Genomic DNA, 21695 nt, shown 5'->3' with positions numbered 1-21695 from the left:
TACGGGACTACTTCTCTCAGTAGAGCAGTCTGCATGTGTGAACAGGTTGTACAGTTGGTGCCATTTGATCACCCTCTTGGTAACTTGCTAGAGCAGTTGCTCTGTCAAAGTTCAGTTGGACTTGATTAGGGTGGTGATGATGTACTAGGGCTCTACCAGTGACTACATTGTTGAATCATTGGAGATGTAATGCAAAAGCATGGGACACTTTTTTCCTCCTGCCTCTTACAGAGATCCATCAATATAATCATGTATCTTGATTACTGAAATAAACAATAATTTTGTTATGTCTCTCTGCTCTCTGCAATAACAAGGCTCCATTTAAATTTGCTTCTCCTCATAACTGTTGTGTTGTCTGTGGCAGCATGTGCTGTGCTGCTGCAGTGAACCTGTTCACCAAACAACTCAAGCGTGCCGGTAAAGATAAATTGCAGAGAAAAGAACAACTGGCTGCAGACTAAGCTTTGTCTTACCGCAGTTTCCATTCTATTACAGCTCTCAACAGACTTAAACTCACCTCACTAGCACTACCAAGATATCAGCATGCCAGCCCTGGTAAGCAGGGTTGGGATTATCTCCCTGACTTTCACCTTCAACAAATGTCCCAGTCTCAGCACTCATTCCTCTGCTGGCTGGCCGGCCCAGGCTGCTGAAATATGATCAGCCCACAGTTGCATTGACAGTTTTTTTTTTTGGGGGGGGGGGGGGGGGTTGGCTTGTATGTGTGTGTGTGTGTGTGTGTGTGTGTGTGTGTGTGTGTCTGAACACATGCACGTGTGTGTAGGAGGGGTCCCACACACTCTTTTGTTTTCCTCTGAAAGCTGAGAAGAAGGAATGTCTGCCTCCCAGCTGTCCTCAGCAGTGAGGGTGATAGAAGAGAGAAGGGGGAGCTCACTGTTCGCTAACATCCTCCCATCTGTTACTCGAGGGCAGAGTGTGTGTGTATGTGTATGTATGCTTGTATCTTGGGGTCACACAATGGTGCACCCCCCCCACCCCTTGCCCTCACCCACTTTGGCCTCTTATGCATATTTAACCCTTCAAATGCAAAGTTGTCTGTTGTCCTTTTCGGAGGCACGCTGCTTAAATCTGTCACTGTGCCCCATCCCTCAGTGAGCGGGGACAATGGGGTGTAATGGCAGCACACGTGGCTTGCTAAATGCATTGCAACAGCAGGGGAGGAATGGGTGGGGAGATGGAGGATGTGCGTGTCTGTTAAGGGACTTCCTTCACCCTGGGTGTGTATGCAGCGTGTGTTTTGTTTCTGTGTGTTGCAGCTGCAGGAGGAGATGCGGCGAGTGGACGGCTACGTTTTCTGGAAAGGCTCTTTTGGAAGCCCACAGCTGTTTGACTCATGTTTTCTGGCAAAATACTTGTTTACTGTAGAAACGACACTGTTGGCTTTGGCATCAACGTACAGTATGGACATTGGTTGGCTTTTTTAGAGTGTGTGGTGTGTGGTGACTGAAACGAGTGCCCATCACTCTGTCTGACACTACCTCTAACCATTCACACACCACTTATTCACAACACAGATAGGATGTCAGTGAGCAACACAAACCTACTGTTTACAAAGGCGCCATGGGACACTTGCAACCTACACTTGCATAGTGAGTAAACTGTCCGCCTGTATCTGTGTGTACTCAGGCTTTTGTATAAATGTGCCGGCACCTCCCTCACACTGCTCTTCATCCTCCTCCGCCTCCTCCCCCCTTCTTCCTCAGTTCGGTCCCTCCACCTACCCCCAGAGGCCCTGGAGATGGAACAACAGCGCTTTTAAAAAAAAAATGGGTTTCATGCTTTAAGGTTTCAGCTTTGTTCTGCATTCTTTCTGCCCTTACAGTATTACAAGTCCACCTTTCATAAGCTGTTTTTTTCACGTTTTCTTTCCCATAACCTTTCCCCTTGTTCAATGCAATCTGCTTTAGTTCTCTTTGAGTCAGGGCCCAGCTGTTATGAGTGGACAGAATATGAAAGCAGAAATGAGTTGGACTGTGTATGTGTGTGTGTGTGTTACAATATTGCGACTTCTCACTCGCTCACAGTAGAACATGACACTGCTAGTATCACTCACGCAGACATTAAGTGTCATATGTTACGGTCCTGTGTCACCCACCCAGGTCAGCGTACCTAGCGAGTTGTGCCACTTCACAGTGTGTGAACTGTCTCTCTGCGAAAGCTCATCTGTGATGTTTGTGTATGTGTGAAAGAACCAAAGTGAATACAGGAAGCTCTTGAGAGACTCCGATATCACGGATGTGTCATTCTTCTAAAATTATTAGAGCTGAAATGATAAGTTGATTAATATCATAAAAGGCTAACAAAGAAAAAGACTGAAGCTATTATATTATACCAGGGTCTGGAACCAGGGAATCCTTTTTTGCTTGAAAAATGTCCCTACAAATAACTGTTGCGAATAAATTTTCTGTCGAGTGACTAATGAAATAATTTCAGCACTACTGTACTTCCTCAGAAGTACACAAAGATGGATTTAACAAGGCTTTCTCTGAGGCATCAAGTCACCAAGCTTATAAGACGTCATAACCACAGCGTCTTGGGACCTTTGTTGCACGCTATTCCCCTCTCTCCCCATCTCCCTGGGTTTCCTGTCCTCAACTACACTGTCAGCTGTCCAATAAAGGCAAAAATTGCCCCAAAAATCTTAAATAATAATAAATATAATAAAAAGAGACTTTTGAGCAACTCGTATCCACCAATGTCAGAAATGAGTTGCGAGCCCTCCTATTCTTTCCATCACTACCCCACTGTGGGCTCTGCTGCACTGTACTGCACTCTAATAACAACAGCTTGGCTAAAAATCCCATGGATTAGCGGGAGAGACAGCAGAACGTGGCAAAAAACAAAAACACCCTCAGCCCAAAAATGACAGCAACATCATCAAAAACAACAATAACAGAGGAGTTGGAGAGAGGCCAACAAAGGAACAAAAACATATTTACCAGGCCAAAGAGAGCATCATCATCCTCTCCGTCTTTAGCTTAATCCAACACACACAACCCCCCTTAGCATACATTCACACACACAAATTCCCCTGCTTCTCGACACACTTGAACACGTGCACACACACATACTGGAAAACACACCCTCTTTTATGGCCTATTGTTCAATAGAGTGACCAAACAGCTGGCTGCAGAAGTCATCAGTATCTGGTCTGCTTTAGTGCGCTCCCAGCTTGTAATAGAGGATAATTAGAATTTTAATTTGCCTGGGCAAAGAGGGCTTAAACCCTTGCCCCCCCCCCCCACAGCTCTTAGCAGGCGAGTGCCATCGGTAACAGATGGGGAAAGGGAGATATTCACAGCCAGGCAGGCACTTCAGAGCAGGGCTAGGGATTTTAACGCCCCCCATGGCTTGAGTCTCCTCCGGCACAGCCTTAAAGCGCTGGATGTTGGGATTAGCGATCAGCTTCATGGGCGCTCTGTCCTGGCCCAGTCCTCCCACTACATGAAGTGTTTCTCCAACCTTTTAGCAATTAAGATCTTTGATCAGCTTACAGTTGTGTGCCCTGATGATTTCTAATAGTTTAACCTTTTTATATGTCCACTTTATTTAACTCAATATGGCAAATGTCAAAGCTTAAGCACTGTTTGAGTCTTCGTGGATATTGAAAGCAAACATGGGATGATCTCTGACACATCTTTTAAAAACACAAATGTAAAATAATTTGGTCCTTTTTAAATTAATGTAATTATGTTTTCTTTCCAATAGCTTTCATAAGGCAATTGTGACACTGTTTTTAGTCAGTATTGTTTTCAAAATTTCTCAAAAAACAGTTCTCTTGAGCAATCTTTTAACATCAGACCAGTGGGAGCTGGAAACAGCTTGTGTTTAACTGTGACTCATTCCCTTCCTCATAAGCACAAAACATGGCGTGCTGAAATCCACTCTGGCATTGCTTAGTGCTTTAATCATTTTTTTTTCCCTGTGTGTGTTTTCAAAGCCAATATTCAGTCTAGGCTGAGAGTGTGATGGAAGAGGGAGAGACAGCAAGGTTATATATCTTAACCACTCTACCATCTCTGGATACTGAACCAGCGTTCAGTCTTTCCTTTAACAGAGTCTCTCCATTTGTGCTAGCCCAACCCACAGTGTGGTATGTACTGTAGCTGACGGCTGCCTTCCCATTGTTGTACAGAGCCTCTCCCTCACACACAGAACTCTTGGTCGACCTGCCATGACATGTCTCTTTTTGGCTTGTAATTGCTCAGGGCCACAGTGTGCCACGATGCTGATGCTTTTCTGCATGCTCTTCCTCCACCCCCATCTCTTTCTGCCTGTTTATCTGATGATGAGTACCTTTTCCTGTCAGTATTTTTCTCTCTCTCTTTGTTTCTCAGTTACTGTCCTCGCTACTTTCTAACCTCACCTTTCTCTTTCCTGGTCATTTACGAAAGTGGTGCCAATTCTTTGATATTGAATGTATCTGTCTCACGTTCTTGTTCTAAGCTAGGCTCTGACTTCTTTTGACAGGTATAATAGTTTGGGAGAGTGAGTTTATGTCAAAATTCATCACTGCACCAAGTGTAACAACCACTTTTTTGACATTTCTTTATCTTTCCATATTTCATCTTCATTTCCTTTTTTTAAGATGACACTGGTATGAGTTCTTCTATTCTCAGGGGATGTGTGCAAGGAAAATGTGTGTGTGTGTGTGTGCGTGTGTGTGTGTGTGCATTTATGCATATTTAGTCTATATTTGGGATCCATGTTGTTAGTTAGGCTACTACTAATATGCAATATACAGTGTAGGGCTGCAACTAACGTTGATTCTCATTATCTGTCAATCAAACCTGTTTCATGTCAGGTAAAGGCTCGTAGCAGATTGTTTTAATGCCATATAATCACAGTACTTGTGTTAGTGCAGTAGATGCAAATGACATTTGGAAAACTCGGATGATGGAACTGGCAGGTTTGCACAGGCAGCACAAGGTTTTCCTGGCATGAGAGGGAGAGCCTGGTTTGTTTCGCTTCTGAAAGGACCACAAGTTTTAAAATGGACATTTTACTGGCTTCATGGTTCGTTTAGACTGACCTGACTTCAGTGACCTTGCTGACCTGATCTCTCTGTAGGATATTAACCCTCCACTGGGTTAAGCCTGACGCGGTGACATTTCGTAGCGCTTTATCAGCCAACCCCATGCTAATGCAGGGACATTCCTTGTAGGTTTAACAACAATATAAACAAAGGTGGATTTGCTTAAAGCTGCAAGAACTACTTTGTTGCATTTTGTATTTAAAAATATTGCAGCTGAGGACATTGTCTCCTTGGTATTGACATGGTATTTAAAATACTACTGTATACCCGTTTTATACGAAAAAGAATAAAAGTACTTACATATGCACATACCTTTATTTCTGAGACAATCCTGCAGATAAGAAAGCAATTCAAATCCCTCATCTCTCTTCTGCAGTTGTATTGACTGCCTTGCAGCACACCACAAAAGATTATAACAGTGGCTGTTGGCTAGAGTCTATTGTCCTAAACTGCCCCCTTAGGCCTTTTTCTCCCCTGCTGCCTCCCAGCCTGGGGTCGTCAATTCATCACCTTTACCACCTCCATTAACACCATCTCCTCCTCAGAGAGCCTTTAGTTGCCCTGAAGCAGCTCAGCGAACAACTGCTCAGGTCATGGTGTCAAATGGCATCCTGAAATGTGGGTGTGCAGATAGTGTTACTGCATGTGAGAGAAACGAGCATGGATGTGTTTGAGTGGGAAAGATTCATTCTACTTTAACATGCATATGTTGTATCATATTAAACAAACCCTCATCTTGTGTTTTAGACGTTAAACCAGACTTTTTCTACTGGTTGAATCCTTGGTCTGCAAATGTGTCTTTCTACATATCACAGTTAAACCACTGAATTACACAAACTATAATTCTGTGCTTTACAGGACTGTTGCAGTATGATTTTAAGGAAAATAGTTGTAATTGTGTTTTTAAACAGGTGAGTTATTTAACATGGCATATTTGTTTGAAAGACAAAGGATGTAAGTTCTTTGCATCAGCTAACTAGAGCTGACATGATTAGTTGATTAATTGATTCGTCAATCAACATAAGATTTATCTGGCAACTATTTTAATTATTTGTTTAAGTAATTTCTTAAGGAAAAACGGCAAAAACTCTCTGGTTCCAGTGTCTCAAATGTGAATATGTTCTGCTTTTCTTTGTCTTATATGATAGTTAATTAAATATCTTTTAGCTTTGGACTGTTGGTTGAACATAATAAGTAATATGATGATGTCACCTTGGCCTCTTGGTGTTTTTCACTCCTTTCTGACATTTTATAGACCCAGCGATGAATTGATTAACCAAAAAGATAATCAGAAGATTAATTAATAATAAAAATTATAATTTGTTGTAACAAAGTAGTTATTGGTAGTTTGACTTTGAGTAGGCCAGAGCCGACCTGCAGTATCTTCAGTAGTAGTTTATAGTATACCTGTGGTATGCAGTTAGCACTTCTTGAACACACACACACACACCGAATCTGTCCCCAGCTGAATTCAATAACACACCCTTTGGTACCACACGACTTTGTGTCCTGGGAGTGTCTTTGTTTATTGGTGTTGACTTTGTTTCCCTGTGCGTGTGTATGGGTGAGTAGGCGCTCGCACATTTGAGTGTTTGCATTTAATCTTGTGCTGCCAGCTTAGAGCGACGTTTCTCCCCGGAGATTAGAGGATGTTCGAGGCGCGGCTGTGGAAATAGTCTCTCTTTCAATCTCTAAACACACACACAGAGGCAAGACAAAGTGGCTGTTTGCAATGTTGGTGTGTTTGTTTATGTCAAGCAAGTGATAAGGCCCTGCAATATACCACAGCTAATATGATTTTATAAATACTCAGACCAAGGATTAAATAATGAGCCATCTGGTCATTAGTGTTGGTGGCATTATTAATGTTTTTTTATTGTGGGGGTGTTTTAAATGTACTTCTGTCTGGGCCTTCTTACTGAGAAAAATCACTGCGCATTGTATAATTCCATTGACTAAATCAACAGATAAGATGTAGATAAAACACTGAAACTCTTTCACTTGTTATGACAGACGTAGTTCATATATAATAGCCCAGATGGGTTTTAAGTGTTGAGAAGTATTTCCACTGAAGCCCAGCCCAAAGTCTTGCACAACCACGCCACAGATGAGCCAGATCAGTGGTAATAAAATTGGTATGTCTGTGTCTATGGTTTCCACACTACTTTGGCCATTCTTGAAGATCAATAATGCTGAAAGTAAACTCAGCCTCCTGCTGTCATGTCTCGGTTTACACAGGTGTTGCAATGTTGTGTCAGACCTGCTGAAATTTAGATGCTCTGTTCTCGCCAGATTGCAGCTCCAAATATGTGTGTGTATATTAACGTGTGTGTGTGTGTGTGTGTGTGTGTGTGTGTGTGTGTGTGTGTGTGTGTGTGTGTGTGTGTGTGTGTGTGTGTGTGTGTGTGTGTGTGTGTGTGTGTGTGTGTGTGTGTGTGTGTGTGTGTGTGTGTAGTATTATGAGCTGTGGGAGTGCAGCACAAATTCAGATAATTTGCTCTCGTTCTGCGATGAAACACACACTCACACACAAGGAGCTGGCGTGACACTGCTACATCATAGAGGGAGCATAGTAAGGTGGATCAAAGCACAATTAACTTTAAGTCTTCTGCCTCATCCTGTCTTTATTGGCTGGCTTAGAGCTTCAAGTCTGTCATTACAGCCAAGTAAATGAGCCTCGCTAAAGATCCTGTCTCACCGCCAGATAGATAGACCCGATGCTGGAGTGCGATGATGACAGTTTAATGAGCAGGAGATAATCGAGAGAAATTAGGTCTATATGAAGCTCCTTGCGACATTTAATCCACTATAGACACTCTCTGTACTGTACAGCATGGCTGTCTCCACCTAACTTGTCAAGTTGATGCAGTGCTTCTCCCCTGCCTGTGTAAAATGCAGCCCAGTTTCAAGTAACAATACCTCTGAGCTTTAATTATCAGCTCAACCTGTCAACGTGACAGAGTTTTCCTGTGAAAAGTTGTTTGACCCAGTGGCAGCTGCCTGCAGAGGAGACCAGCAGACAGTTTATGTCAGCACAATATTCCAGCAGCACCACATTAATGTAATATTCACATTTTAGAGTCACTGGAAAACTGTTATCAAGCTTTTCTATTAGACTGTGATCGAGCCACTCATAACAAGCACCATTAGTGATCGTAAATACCATTTATTTGACATAGTATTGGTACATTATTCTTCAAAGTATCAGGCCACATGGAGACAAATTGTTCTCGTTTCCCCAGCAGGCCTGTAATACATGGACATCCCTGCATAATTGAAAATGAAGGTGCTACATATCCTGTCTACAGGCAGTTTCTAACTCTACAAGTTTACTTACATACCTTTTTATAATTACTTGTTACCTTACGTTATTAAAATGTGGTTCAGGATCCCAATTTGGCTGCTGGCCTAAAGCTGGTAGTTCCCTTCATAAACGGTAAATGATCGTAAGTCCAGCCTGGAGCCAGAGGAAGAAGCTTCATATCTTACTTTGGTCCTGTTCAGAAAGCAAAACCTGAAGGGCTTCTATCATGTAAGCCTTAAAGCAGCCAACTAATTCTCATTCTCTTCATCTGTGTCTGTGTCTTTAGGTTGTGCGCGGCCACCCGGTGTGCAGCACGGAGACCTGCTGAACCAGACTGAAGCAAACCGGGGCTCTTTTCCCCCGGGCACCCTGCTGACTTATGGCTGTGAGCCCGGCTACACTGCAGATGGACCCACCAGCATCATTTGTACCAGCTCTGGAGCCTGGTCCCATCAGCCTCCACGCTGCATTAGAAGCAACGGTGAGCTAGACTCTGAGATGCATACATACCACAAAGCGCACAAGAACATCATTTAGTGCTCCCTGAAAACCTTTTTTGCTTTTTGTTTTCAATACAATTTAAAATAGTGTCTGTTTTTCAGCTTTTTAAAATGGTCATTCTTGGCTGAGTCTGCTCATATGCAGACCTAATGTATCTGTCTGAGTAGAAATGATTCCAGCCTAAAGAAAACCCTTATTATAACTGGAATCATTCCTTTTAATCGCTTTTCGTTTCTAAAAACATTTCACGGTCAAGTCCATGGGATGATGAATTTTATGTTTTTTTTCACACTTCCTGAAAAATGTCCTTGTCCTTGAGAACCAGCAGGGAGCACTGGGAAATTTCACCCAAAATATGAGCATTTAAACCACAGGAATCAAACGGGACCACAGGTAGAAATAATGCCAAACACATTTTCCGTACACAACGAAATAAAATCTCTACTGCCTCCTCCTCCTCCTAGTGTGTTCGCCCCCCACTGAACCAGAGAACGGGGGCTACCGCTGTCACCCATCTCCCTGCCACCGCCTCACACAGAAGACCGTCATCGAGTACTTCTGTGACGAGGGCTACGCTCTGAAGGGGGACTACAAGTTCCTCACCTGCCAGAACGGCGAGTGGGACGGTCCCATGCAGATCAGCTGCCGTCTCACACAAGGTCTGTCACCTTGGCTAACTCCTACCTTTTATTTGTTAGATCTTTGTGAGCGCACACAACCTCATGCAGGAAATGTAAATCAAAATCTGTGAACCACATTTTCACTTCCTCCGTGTCTTCTTGTGTTCCACAGACAAGGAGCCGAGCTCTCCGCTGGGGATACCAGCTCTGTCTATTGTGGCGTCCACAGCTAGTTCTGTGGCACTCATCCTGCTTTTAGTGGTGCTGTTTGTTCTTGTACAGCCAAAACTCAAGTCCTTCCATCATAGCAGGTAAGATACACACACATTGCTGTATTCTCACCCCAAATATGCCACATTCTTTCATGCCAAAACTTTACCATATCTGGATTTCAAAAATTCTAAACTCTAAATTAAAATAGTCAAATGAATTGATGATCACTTCATATAAATACTGTTCACCAATGAGAACAGTGCTGACACATCTTATTTATGGTGTTTTGGATCATCAGTTCTGTTATGATAATATTTAACTTTTAGTTTTAGAGTTATAGTCACATAGTGATTCAACTCAGCATGTCTTTATACAATCATGTACTTGAAGTTTAAAAAGTTTTGAGTTGTAATTTCAAGCTGTTAAATGTCCGGTCTAGACAATTGCATTGTTTAAAATAGAGGAGAGTATATTTCATGAGACGGATGCCGGAAATTGTTTACATATCCTGCCTGCAAAACATCTCTGATCCTCTGACTTACGTTGCCTGTTTGAATAGACTTTATTGTAAAGTTGTTCCTAGGGAAGTTGACACTTTCCCAGATCACATAAATAAAATAGATCAATAAAATATCATCATATTCTTTTCACATTTTAGTTTTTGTCATCAACCTCTTATGTGGCTCGGTGTGCATTTTGTTTTCTTTTTCAGTTTACTGAAGAGTGTGAACATGTTGAAAACATTTGGTGCTGCAAAACCTCCTCCCAATATGCCACAAGATCACACAGCAGTTTCGGCAATTAATCCTTCCCATGGACACACCTTTCATAAACAAGTTCTCCACCTAAGATGCACAAGACCTGGCAACTAGTTTTACAAGTTGGCATTTCTTAAATACTTGAAAGAAATGAAAGTAAAAATACGAAAAGGAAGTTAATCCCATCACAGTCGCTAACTGCTCTACTGTAGCTCTGTGATAAAAAGGGCAGAATGATTTGATCTAATGCTCATTGGCACTCTTGTTGATTGTGTAGTGAGCCTGAGGGCTTAGTGCAGTCTGCTATAAAAGGGATTGTACAGTCGACGCTAATCACCTCCTCTCAGAGGTTCTGCTGCGGCACGCAACACACATGACTGCATCGTGGCAGAGCCTGGTGTCGTGATCCACCTTCTCCACACTCGTCTTTCTGTCTGTCTCACTCTCTCTTCGTCTCTCTGTCCACCAGGAGGGAGCAGGGAGTCTCAGGCCAGCCCAGCTCCGTCATGGTGGAGGGCGTCCAGGTGGCTCTGCCCTCCTATGAAGAGGCTGTATATGGAAGCGGCGGACCCTGTGGTGCTTCTGGTCCTCCTCCTTCTCCACCACCTCCTCCGGGTCCCCCAGAGTCTCGAGTCCCAATCGTGCTCTCTGAGGGGCTTCCTCAGGGAGCCACGGGAGGCCAAGGCCCCAGCAGAAGCCGCCACCACAGAGACTTAGACTTCTGTCTCCCATCCACATCCTCCTCATCATCCTTCTCCTCCCGCCGTCATGCAGAGACGGTGCTGCTTCATCAGGCTCCCTCTTCCTCCTCCTCCTCCTCTTCTTCATCATTATGGGCTAGAGAGCACCCTGGGGGTGCATGCGCAGGCCCCCTACCGCTCCGTAGAGACTCTGAGAGTAGCGACCAGCACAGTCTGCTTTCTGTCACCTCTGCAGATGAGTTTTCTGATGGTAAGAGGAAACGGTCTGCGTTATTCCACATATTTGCTTTGTTACAAGGAGAGCACGACAGATACAGATATTGCAATTTGAGAGTCACAAATATCTGATAATTATACATACACAATCTTTTTTTTTTTTATCTCAAACACATCTTTTCACACATATCTGCACTTCATTTTACTTACCTTTTAATTACATATAAAGTATGCAGTGAGCAAATATCTGCAGATTTTTTCTAATTTCTAGTGCTCACACACAACTAGGACTAGTGAAGAAAAAAAACACCAAAATAATCAATACTTTTTAATAGACATGTCACCCCATTTTCTGTGTTATTTATTGAATAGACTCAAGACATTCACTAAAGCAGGTTTAATTAAAGCTTGCAACTCTTCTCTCCAACTTGCCATGCATGCAGTGGGAAATGTTTAAAGACTACTGGTTTCTGTGGAGGATAGCATCACAAATAGCTCCAGATCTCAGTCCGAGAGTGTGTACAGTAGACAACAGGGACAACATGTGACAATAGGCCACACATGAAATCCGGTTACATTGAAATGTCTTAGGTGATGTAATGGATTGCATGACTGTGTGGTGTGAAGACGGCGGACTCTAGCGCCACTTATCTATTCTAATGTGTCTGTTCTGTTCCCCTGCAGATATTCCCCTGTTGAAGGAAGCATGAAGCCTGCCAGCCTGCTATCAGCATCAGCAGCAGAGCCCCTATTTCCCTATCTCTCACTGCTGACCAGGACTGACTGTGGCTGTCAACCTACCCCCGCCCCCCCAACTCCCCTCAGCAGCCAGCAGAGAAAAGACTAGAGCTATGCCCATTGCCCCATGCAACCTCTTCTGCCATTGCTACCAGTGCAGAGCAAAGCCAACAGCCAATACTCACTGCATCATAAGCAATGATGGAGTACCACTGGACCCAGCTACTGGATCAAACTAAAGACAAGCCAGACAAACAAAGTGGCGTCAGCTCAACATAAGTCCTGTAGATCCTCTGTATATGAGTAAAAGATACATACTGAGTCAAGGTTGTGTACTATAGGCTATGTATTACCATACACTTGCCTCCTCCCAGGTGTAGTTGTCTATATTAACATTGCTCTCAGAGGCTTCATCAGAGAAGGCTATCGCAATCGAGACACGTCGACTCTGTCTGGGATTACTGCGGATAAAAAAATATATAAAATAACTTGTGATGTTCGCTGCTGACGCTGTGGCGCTCAGAATCAGAATCGTCTTCCCGCTGTACTTGAAAAGTTGTGAGTGACGGCTGGGTTTTTTTGCAGCCCGCTTTGTGAATGCTGCATGTTGTTTTTAGTTATTGCTGTCACAGCACGGTGGCCCACTCTGAATGAAGCATGAAGCCCACTCTCGCTCTCTCTCTTGCTATCTGTGTATCCAGGTGGTGTCTAGCATATGGATTAGTGGGATTGAGAACCACTTCACAAGAGCTAAAAGCAGGGTGCAGCGTTTTACGAAGCACCGTATCACAACTATAAAAAGACCTGCTCCTTTTCCTTTCTGTTGCCAGCTGCACCCAGTATCTGGAAGGTGCTTCTTCTGTCGTATGAGTGGGATAGATTGGTGTTTTGGTTCCAGGACTGTGCTGTACATCTTACCTTGTATAAGGAGAGGGAGACATAATGTCACATTTTGTCTGAAAGCTGAGGAGAGGGTTGTCTTTCAACACAGTGATTGGGCACATAACTGAACTTTAAGGTTGTTTAATTTTCTTCCCACTGTATTTATTGTTTGGTGTGTGGCCCAGTTTGCTTTGAGTTGCTGACTCTGAGTGCATGTGTGTGTGTGTGTGTGTGTGTGTGTGTGTGTTTGTGCATCTTTGTGTGTCAACTAGGCAGGGGATGACATGTCCTCATATGGTCATATGGCAGTCCTCGACACGGCCATTTTCTGATTTGCCTCTCTTCGGATCAGAGACTGGCTTCACAATGTCCCTGTCTTTCACCGTAGGAAAATATCCCTCCCAGCACTGAATAAGTCACATGAACAAACCAGTGTCACTTCAGGCTACGAGTCCACTACACAATGTGTGTATTATTCATCTACTCTCAAGCCAGAATATTTATCATTTTCTGCTGAATGGCTGGAAAACACAAGTCTCCTTAGAGGAAATGGCTCTCGCCCACCTTCACACTGTACCGAAGACTCTCCACTCTTGTGCATTATTGACACGACTGCAACTGGTTGCAGTGAAATGATAAAGTTTTGTTATATAGCACCCCACCCCCGCCACACATACACTCACTCACCCTCCTAATGCCAAGTGCAAATTTAAGAGAGAATCGTGTTATTTTGTGAGAAATCATCCTCTGTTTTCATTGCCACTTGAAAAGCTTTGGTGGTTGAGCTGGTCACCCTGGAAACAGCATGACTCCAGAGGATCCTGAGAATTACTTTTCAAGCTTACCTGCTCAAGAAAAAAAAACAAAAAAACAGAACAACCCATCTGAATTTTATTTGGCATTTGTGGCTACGTGTCATTGTCAATGGCTACATTAATAATGCAAACAGAATGTTGCCTTAGACTTGTACATTTTCTTTTCTTTCTTTTTTTTTTCGGGATGTATAATCTTAAGCCTCCGCGTTGGTTGCTTTACAGTATTGCAACGTGTTCTGTTTTCCCAATGGCCTTACTCTGTTCTTTTCTATTCTATGCATAAAACTGTCTTTGTGTATTTATCAATGAGTTTACTTTTGTTGTGGACATCACTAAACGGATGTCCATCTTTCTCTGTCCTCCCCTAGCTTTTTCCAGCTACTGTGATGATGATGATGGTGATGATGATGCTGATGAACCTATAAGCACCTATATTTCACAATTCCTTTGCTTCTCTTTTGCTACAAGGCATTAAAATATTATTGGATTGAAAAGAAAAGAAAACCTGAAATTAACTTTGCGTTCAGAAACACTGTTGTACGGTGTGGCGTCCCTGAAAATAACAGGTTAAAAAAGTACACATCTTGATTCTTAGTTTCAATGCTTTCAGCTTTGGTTTTTCCTCTGTACATGGCAGTGGGTGTGAAGATAGTAATTTAATATTTGTATAAAGTTTAATTTAATTTTACAGTGTGTATATAACTTTCTAATTAAAGCTTTCTTTTGAATGTGAAGGATGATGTGTCATTCTTTAAGCCCATGTCAGACTGCTCCTCCTCTGTGTTACTGTGTAATTCTTGGAACATGTTGATCTAACTGACCTCAAGTACACATTTTCAGTCTGAAAGTTTGGTCTACGTAAAATGTCAAGACATTTCCAGTACTTACATACCATGGCAATGTGTATCTGCTTGTATGAGTCAAAAGAATATGATTCCATATTCCTTTTGATTAGATCCCAAAGCACATGGAAATCCTGTTCTTGTTAAATACCAGCTTGAATGAATGCACTAGCCTACTTCCTGTCACTGTGAAAGCATCAATGTAATATTTCTTATGCTATTTGTAGTGTGCCTAATGTATATGGTACTACATTTGTCACATTATTCTATCATTAATGATACGCTTTAAAGATCACTTTAAAACCTCTGTATAAGGTGGTACATCTGCTTCATCCAATTTGAAACCAAGTCAATCATTTACCAGGCTAAAGTTGTGTATTCTTGGTCATAGGACGTCATAGTTAGTTTTTATGATTCATAACTGCTTCCCGAAACATGCTGCTGTTTAATTAGACTACAGAATGGCCTGCCTGAGGAGCTTCGCTGCAGTATCTTTTTAAATTACTTCTCAAAACCAGTTTGTCAATCAACCAAGTTTATTTGTCACATGTATTTTCGTATGCTTGCAATTATGAAAAAAATGTTCTTTCTGGCTCACCTTGAGGGTTATTATTATGACCTCTGACCTGCTGTTATACAGTTTTTGCCGCTGAGTCCTGTTAAGCTACTGTACAGTCTGTGATCTATTCCTCTCCCACGGACAGTATTATTGTGTCTGAGTGACACCTAGTGGTCACAAATAGAAACTGCACTAACAGAAACTATATTCGGCGGATGGGTGACGTCATGCTCGGAAAGCTAATTGCTGCACTTCGGTTTTTCTCGTGTTCTGCACCGTCACCCTCTGTCTTTGAATCATCCAACAGGTTTTTGTGAACAATGTCAGGAACCAGAAATTGTATACATCTTGATGGAAGACATTAAAACGGTAGGGCTAACTGGAGCAGGATTAAAGAGCACACTGGAGTGGAAGTGGACAGGGCAGAAGATGTTTGGTCAGCTTCATAATCATAAGCAGAACAGGACTGATCAAAAAAATCAAATAAACTTTATTAACAATTTGCTTAATGTACAAACAACGAGGCAAACTTGAAATACTGAGCACATACTAGACACAAATTGAATTAAAATATATAAAAACAACTACAATAAACAAAAGTTTGAGGTCACTGCACTGCATGAGTTAGCTAACTCCAGAAGATGGCAGTTACGGATGCCAGCTGCCGTTACACCTCAAAGAAGAAGAAGCACAAGCGCCGGTCGTTATCCCGCTCTCCCGTTATATGTCACGTGGGTCGTTTTCGTGCCCCCTCCCTTGACAGCACTCCATTTTGTTTGAATTTGGAGTTTGCGGTCTCTGTCGACAGTCTGCAAGGAAACACCGCAAGGACTATTACAGGTATGTGTACTGCGATTCAAAACCACCATGCAGCTCTCGTTTTGTTCAGATAAACGTTATCTGTTGTGTGTGTGGTTATCGTTAGCTCTAATTAGCTCGCAACATGGCTTGGTAAAAATGTGGTAGCTAGGCCCAACAGTTGACCGGCTAACGTTAGCTAGCTACAAAAATAGGGTTTTTGTAAATTCGACGTTGACTGGTCGTTATTCATCATTTTCTAAATGCCGTGTTAACTAAACCCTTGAGAGTAACGTTAATGTATTTGCACCTGTTTGTAGACAACGTTACCAACAACGCAAACATGAGTGGATGTCGTATTTTTATCGGCCGCCTGAGCCCGTCTGCCAGAGAGAAGGATGTGGAGAGGTTCTTCAAAGGATACGGCCGCATCCGAGATATCGACCTCAAGAGAGGCTTTGGGTTTGTGGTGAGTCGCGTACAATGGGCATGGGTCAGGGCAGCTTTCTCTAATATCCAGAGAATGCCCAAAATCTGCATCCAAATATGTATCAATGTATACTTCTCTTTCCAGCAATAGCATATTGTATTGACGCTAATTAGGCCCCATTCGTCTAACCATACATCCACGCCAGAAATCAAGTTCCTGATATTTACCGCCTTCATTTTGTTTCGTGTCCTGTTGGACTACACACCCACACAAAGAAACAACCAGTGTAGTAACAACCTGGGCTCATATACATATTTGTGTAATAGATTACATCTGCTTTATGCTTTCAATGTACATTTGATTATCCACAATGTCACAGTGAAAAGAGGATTTTAGAAATGTTTTCAAATTTGATAAAAATCAACAATTGAAATCTCATTAATTCAGACCCTTTGCGATGGCAGTTACTCACCAATAAGAACTATTGATGCGTGTATGGACCTCTTTTGATGGGTACTATTGTGCCACAATGTGAGGCATAACTGGAGGAGTTGCTAGCAGTTGTATAAAATTAAAACTGTGGATGCCAGTAAACAACTCCAGGAACATTATGGAATTGGGTCACAGCAATTCTCTGCTTTTTGAAGCTAAAGGAACAAAGGCTGTACTGCCATATTTAAAATAGTCTGGTGCAGTTCTCCTCACACATTTTAAGAATGACGAGGCACAAATGTTAAGAGGTGTTGTTGTAAATGTTGTGCGTTCTGTTTGTTGTAGGAGTTTGACGATCCCAGAGATGCTGAAGATGCTGTGTATGAGCTTGATGGCAAAGAGTTGTGCAGTGAAAGGTAGGAATTTCTCTTGTGGTAAATGTCGTGTAAATCAAGAGTTTTCACTCCCCACTTTCCTCTCTGACCGTTTCCATGGTAATACAGAAACCTTTTTTTCCGTGTAATTTCAGGGTGACCATTGAGCACGCCCGTGTACGTCTGCGTGGCGGCCGTGGCAGAGGAGGCAGCGCTGGAGGAGGACGTTTCTCTGATCGCTATGGCCGAGGATCCCAGAACAGTCGGAGGTGAAGATTTCACACCACACACATTGCCTGCCTGTGACACCAGATACCATCAAGTTTTACTTGATGCCATTCAAATGAGGAAGGAACACATGTAAATGATTCACTCTACCTGTATGTTGCATACAGACTGGGAATAGTCAATGTCGTACTTAAAATGCAACACGAGCCCTGTGCTCGCTGCATTTTAAAGATCCTTAACATGAATTAGCCTTGCTATTGACAAGTAGCTAATGAGAGGTCTTAGGCTCTGTGCTGAAGTCTGTATCTCAGCCTCACAACGTCATCGCTCAATTGATAGAGTCTTTTTTAACATTTTCCTTTTGTTTCAGTCGAAACCCTCCTCCGATGCGCACTGAGAACCGTCTGATCGTGGAGAACTTGTCCTCTCGTGTCAGCTGGCAGGTTAGTATTGCCACATGTTTATTGTACACAGCAAGCCTGTAAAAGCTGCAACACCACAAATGTTATCACCTCCAACAGTCTGCCTCCAACAATATACACATACAATTGTAGAATTTTCATGCTGCTAAAAAACATAGAAACTCTGTCTCTGGATTCAAATTGATTGCTAATATGTATAAACAAGTATTTTATTGTGATGAGGCCCAAATTGTTCTTTTAAAAGAACCGCTCTTATGAATCTGCATCTCATGCAGTTAAGTAATGAGACAAAGAGCTGTAACAACAACAAAACACTTAATTTGTTCCTTTTTTCAAATTTTAACCAATTCTTCACCCCTTTATTTGCCAGCCTGACTGTTGTGTCATGTGGAAGAGCTCGCTTATGGTGGAGTTAACCCCTTCTGGGTCCTTCTGTCTGGGTTGAGCCTGTGGTGTCAGCCAGTCTGTCCTACTCCTAGTTGACGCCTGCTGGTCTTGTGAGCGCTCGCTCCACACTAGAGGCGCTGGCGGCCCCTTCGCTCGCTCGCAACGCCCCCTGTCGAAGGCAGGGGGGCGCCTGGTGTGAGGCTGAGAGCGAGAGAGAGGAAACAGAGAGTTGGCAGAGAGAAAGGAGAGGAATGAGCGAGAGTCGATGGTGGTGGCGTATTGATCGATGGTTCGTTAATTTGAGGGGCTTCGATCGATCGATACCCCCCTCCCTTCCCCCCTCTGGTGTTCCCGCACATCGCGAGCGAGAGAGAGTGTGAGTTCCTCCCAGGTGCCCGTGGATATAATCTGCTGTTATGGTGGGCTCGGAGAGCCTGCGGCCCACCCCAAAGGGTTTCGCTCTCAGGTAGTAGTTTCCTCTCTTCCACCCTGTTCACTCTCTTTACTGAGGCGGGGTGCTGAGACAGGGGCGGCCCCGGTGAGGAGCCCTGTGCCCTCCTTGCCAGGGATAATGGGGCTCTTAGTGCCAAATGCTGCCCAAGTGGCGCCACTGCAGTTCAGTTCCTGCAGATGGTGTTCATGTCTCTGTAGCTTTAATGAGCAGTGGGTTCAAGAATCTCAAAGCTGTTGTAAATACTCACCTATCAAAATTGGTTGATATCTAAATTGGCACACACATCTTTTTTTCCTAAGGTTTTGTATTTATTTATTTATTTTTTTGTAAAACACACTTTGTCGAAGGACTGGCTGATTAAACAGTCTGAGGTTCTTGGACTCATCCTCCTTGTCTGCTGTAGCCTGTGTAGTCCTCTCAGAGAAATCTAACCATCTCTCTTTTTGGGTAAATCAGTCCTGTTTTATGTCTCAGGCTGTGCTTGTGTCCTGAGCCTTTCCGTAAGTTCACTGATGTTTACATGTGTAGGACCTGAAAGATTTCATGAGACAAGCTGGAGAGGTGACATTTGCAGACGCACATCGCCCCAAGCTCAACGAAGGGTAAGTCCGTTATCTCTGTTGCCATTAACTGGTTAATGAATATCACTGTGTGTGTGTGTGTGTGTGTGTGTGTGTGTGTGTGTGTGTGTGTGTGTGTGTGTGTGTGTGTGTGTGTGTGTGTGTGTGTGTGTGTGTGTGTGTGTGTGTGTGCGCCATGTGCCAAGCTTACCATCCAATTTATGACAAAAAGCATGTCTAAGATTGTGACTGATGTTTTCTCATGATTTTACAGGGTTGTTGAGTTTGCCTCTTACAGTGATCTGAAAAACGCCCTTGAGAAACTGTCTGGAAAGGAAATCAATGGCAGGAAAATCAAGCTCATTGAGGCAGCCAAAAAGAGGTGAGTTGTCTGCTAGAACCTCCATTCAGTAACAAAAAAAAAATATCAATTCATATTAGAGATGATTGGCTGCACAGATGACGACTTTCCATTCATGTTTCATTTGTGTTCGCAATAACAGATCAATGCGCCACCTGCGTTCAAAGAACTGAGTTGGCTACAGAAACAGTGACAGGCTCATTTTAGATGCCTTATAATGACCTTCTTAGTTTGGATTGAGAAGCTGAGAGATGTATGAAGAAAATCACACTATAGATTTAGTAGAAAGTGGGCTGAACTGTTGCTGAGGATCTGATAGCCATGATGTGTGTATTATACTTTCTATAACTATATAAAGTATATAGTTAGGCCCTCTCCTAATGTTATGTTTCCTTTCTTTTCTCTTACTCTGTCCCAGGTCAAGAAGTCGTTCCCGGTCTGAGAGCTCCTCTCGCTCACGGTCCCGTTCTCGTGGTCGCTCTCCCTCTCGTTCACCGAGGCGCTCCCGCAGCCCCGCCAAGGCCCACAACCGTTCCCGCTCCCCCAGTGGCTCCCCTGCCGGCGGTAACTCCTCCCCAAATCCCAAATCAAAGGAGCCCGCTAAACGTTCCTCCAAGACGAGCAAGTCCGCCACGCCGCCATCCCCTCTGCCTCCTCAGAGAGCCTCCAACTCGCGTTCCCGCTCTCGTTCACGCTCCCGCTCTCGTTCTCGCTCTCGTTCTACTGACAGCCAGCGCTAAACAGCTACAGTTAGTTTAACAGGAATCAACAGTAGGAACAAATCGTTTCAGCAGTATAATCAGCTTGGAGGAGTTGGCACACTGGAGCTCCCATGACACCTTCTGAAAGCAGAGACAAGAGTTTTCCTCAAGTAAAGTTAGTTTTTTTTTTTTTTCTTCTCACATTTCAAACGCAGATACGTCGTCAGACAGGAACAATGATGAATCAGATATTTTATTGTCGTATTAGGGCATTTTAAATTAAATACTAAATAGAAGACAGTCGTTATACAGTGATGCCATTTGTGTTGTCTCATTACCCATCGAGTTTGGACTCGTATGTATGTTCACACCCAGCGACTCCTCACCTCCGAGTTTATTCATCCAACTAGGCTGCAGGTCCAATACTGATCCAGCACCATTGTTTCTCCTCACAAAATCGCCAAAATGCCCAAGCGAACCAGCTTTGGGGCTGTGAAGTTGGTAATGTCAACACTTTAAAACACTTTGAAGAGGGAATCTGTATTTTTCAGCAGTACTAGGATGCTTTTGATAAGTGGTGTGACTACTTTCTTTAGTTTTTTGTGATACTTTTGCTTGTTTTTATATACTTTTCTTTTTTGGCGTGTGTTTTTTGTTTTTACATTTTTGTCTTTCTCACTCGTTTTCCAAGTCCTTTCACCTGTTCCTACAACAGCTGATGTATGTGATATCTGTAACCTTGAATGCTTGCATGTCCTTTTTGTTTGATCAAAATTCTTAGTATTAAAATATTGGATTTGTGCTTAAAGCTCAAATACAAACCACCATCGTAACTTGGCATTGGCAGCTCCAGTATCAAGAACACTGCACAGTTATGCACATTGTTCCAGCAGTTAGAACAGCTGTACAGTAAGTTAACAGTTCATGTCATGGATCTTGCATTTATTTTCTTGCAGTTGACTGTTAAACTTTAATTTTGTTTGCAGACGTAATACTCCTTTGAGGATAATGTCAACACTTTTAAAATGGCGTTGCTTACAGAATGCAGTCTATTCTAGCGTTGTAATTTCAGTTTACTTTTTGTTTTGGTATAGGTTTTTTGTGTATAGCATTGCAGACATTTGTTTTACATGAGTGTGTAATGTAATTCCAAGAACACTTGTTGGTACTGTGACTGATGTTACTGTGGTTCAATTGAACGTTTAGACAAGAGTTTGGAAAATGCAACATTTTTGTACATAAGGATTTTATTTTCAGTGAAAAAATATGATGGATGTTTGTATGGTGTCGGAAGACAATGGACTTAAACAATAAAACAATTTCAATTTTAATTTAATCAATCA

At 42.8% G+C, this 21695-nt stretch overlaps 2 protein-coding genes across 3 annotated transcripts in view; both read left to right on the top strand.

Moving 5' to 3' along the window:
* Positions 1-12569, top strand: part of susd6 (sushi domain containing 6) — a 28864-nt gene extending 16295 nt beyond the window's left edge. The window contains exons 3-7 of the mRNA XM_070925829.1: positions 8647-8841; positions 9326-9520; positions 9654-9792; positions 10922-11403; positions 12054-12569. Coding sequence (XP_070781930.1) covers positions 8647-8841; positions 9326-9520; positions 9654-9792; positions 10922-11403; positions 12054-12079 — 1037 coding nt within the window. The 3' untranslated portion in view covers positions 12080-12569. The remainder of the gene's footprint in view (positions 1-8646; positions 8842-9325; positions 9521-9653; positions 9793-10921; positions 11404-12053) is intronic.
* A 3407-nt stretch (positions 12570-15976) lies between these two features.
* Positions 15977-21683, top strand: srsf5b (serine and arginine rich splicing factor 5b). Of its 2 annotated transcripts, XM_070925517.1 has the most exons (8): positions 15977-16045; positions 16324-16472; positions 17211-17281; positions 17395-17508; positions 17838-17910; positions 19259-19332; positions 19565-19672; positions 20070-21683. In XM_070925517.1, exons 2-8 carry the CDS (start codon positions 16347-16349, stop codon positions 20389-20391), a joined length of 888 nt encoding a protein of 295 aa, XP_070781618.1. In that variant the 5' UTR covers positions 15977-16045; positions 16324-16346; the 3' UTR covers positions 20392-21683. The 2 variants fall into 2 exon arrangements, with proteins under 2 accessions (XP_070781618.1, XP_070781619.1); XM_070925518.1 differs by lacking the exons at positions 19259-19332; positions 19565-19672; positions 20070-21683 and adding an exon at positions 18260-18708.
* Positions 21684-21695: the final 12 nt, after the last annotated feature.

This window comes from Enoplosus armatus, chromosome 19 (assembly GCF_043641665.1).
Source record: "Enoplosus armatus isolate fEnoArm2 chromosome 19, fEnoArm2.hap1, whole genome shotgun sequence".
NCBI classification, from domain to species: domain Eukaryota; kingdom Metazoa; phylum Chordata; class Actinopteri; order Centrarchiformes; family Enoplosidae; genus Enoplosus; species Enoplosus armatus.
The sequence above is the reverse complement of the archived record's forward strand: the minus strand, read 5'-3'. Positions and strand labels throughout refer to the sequence as shown.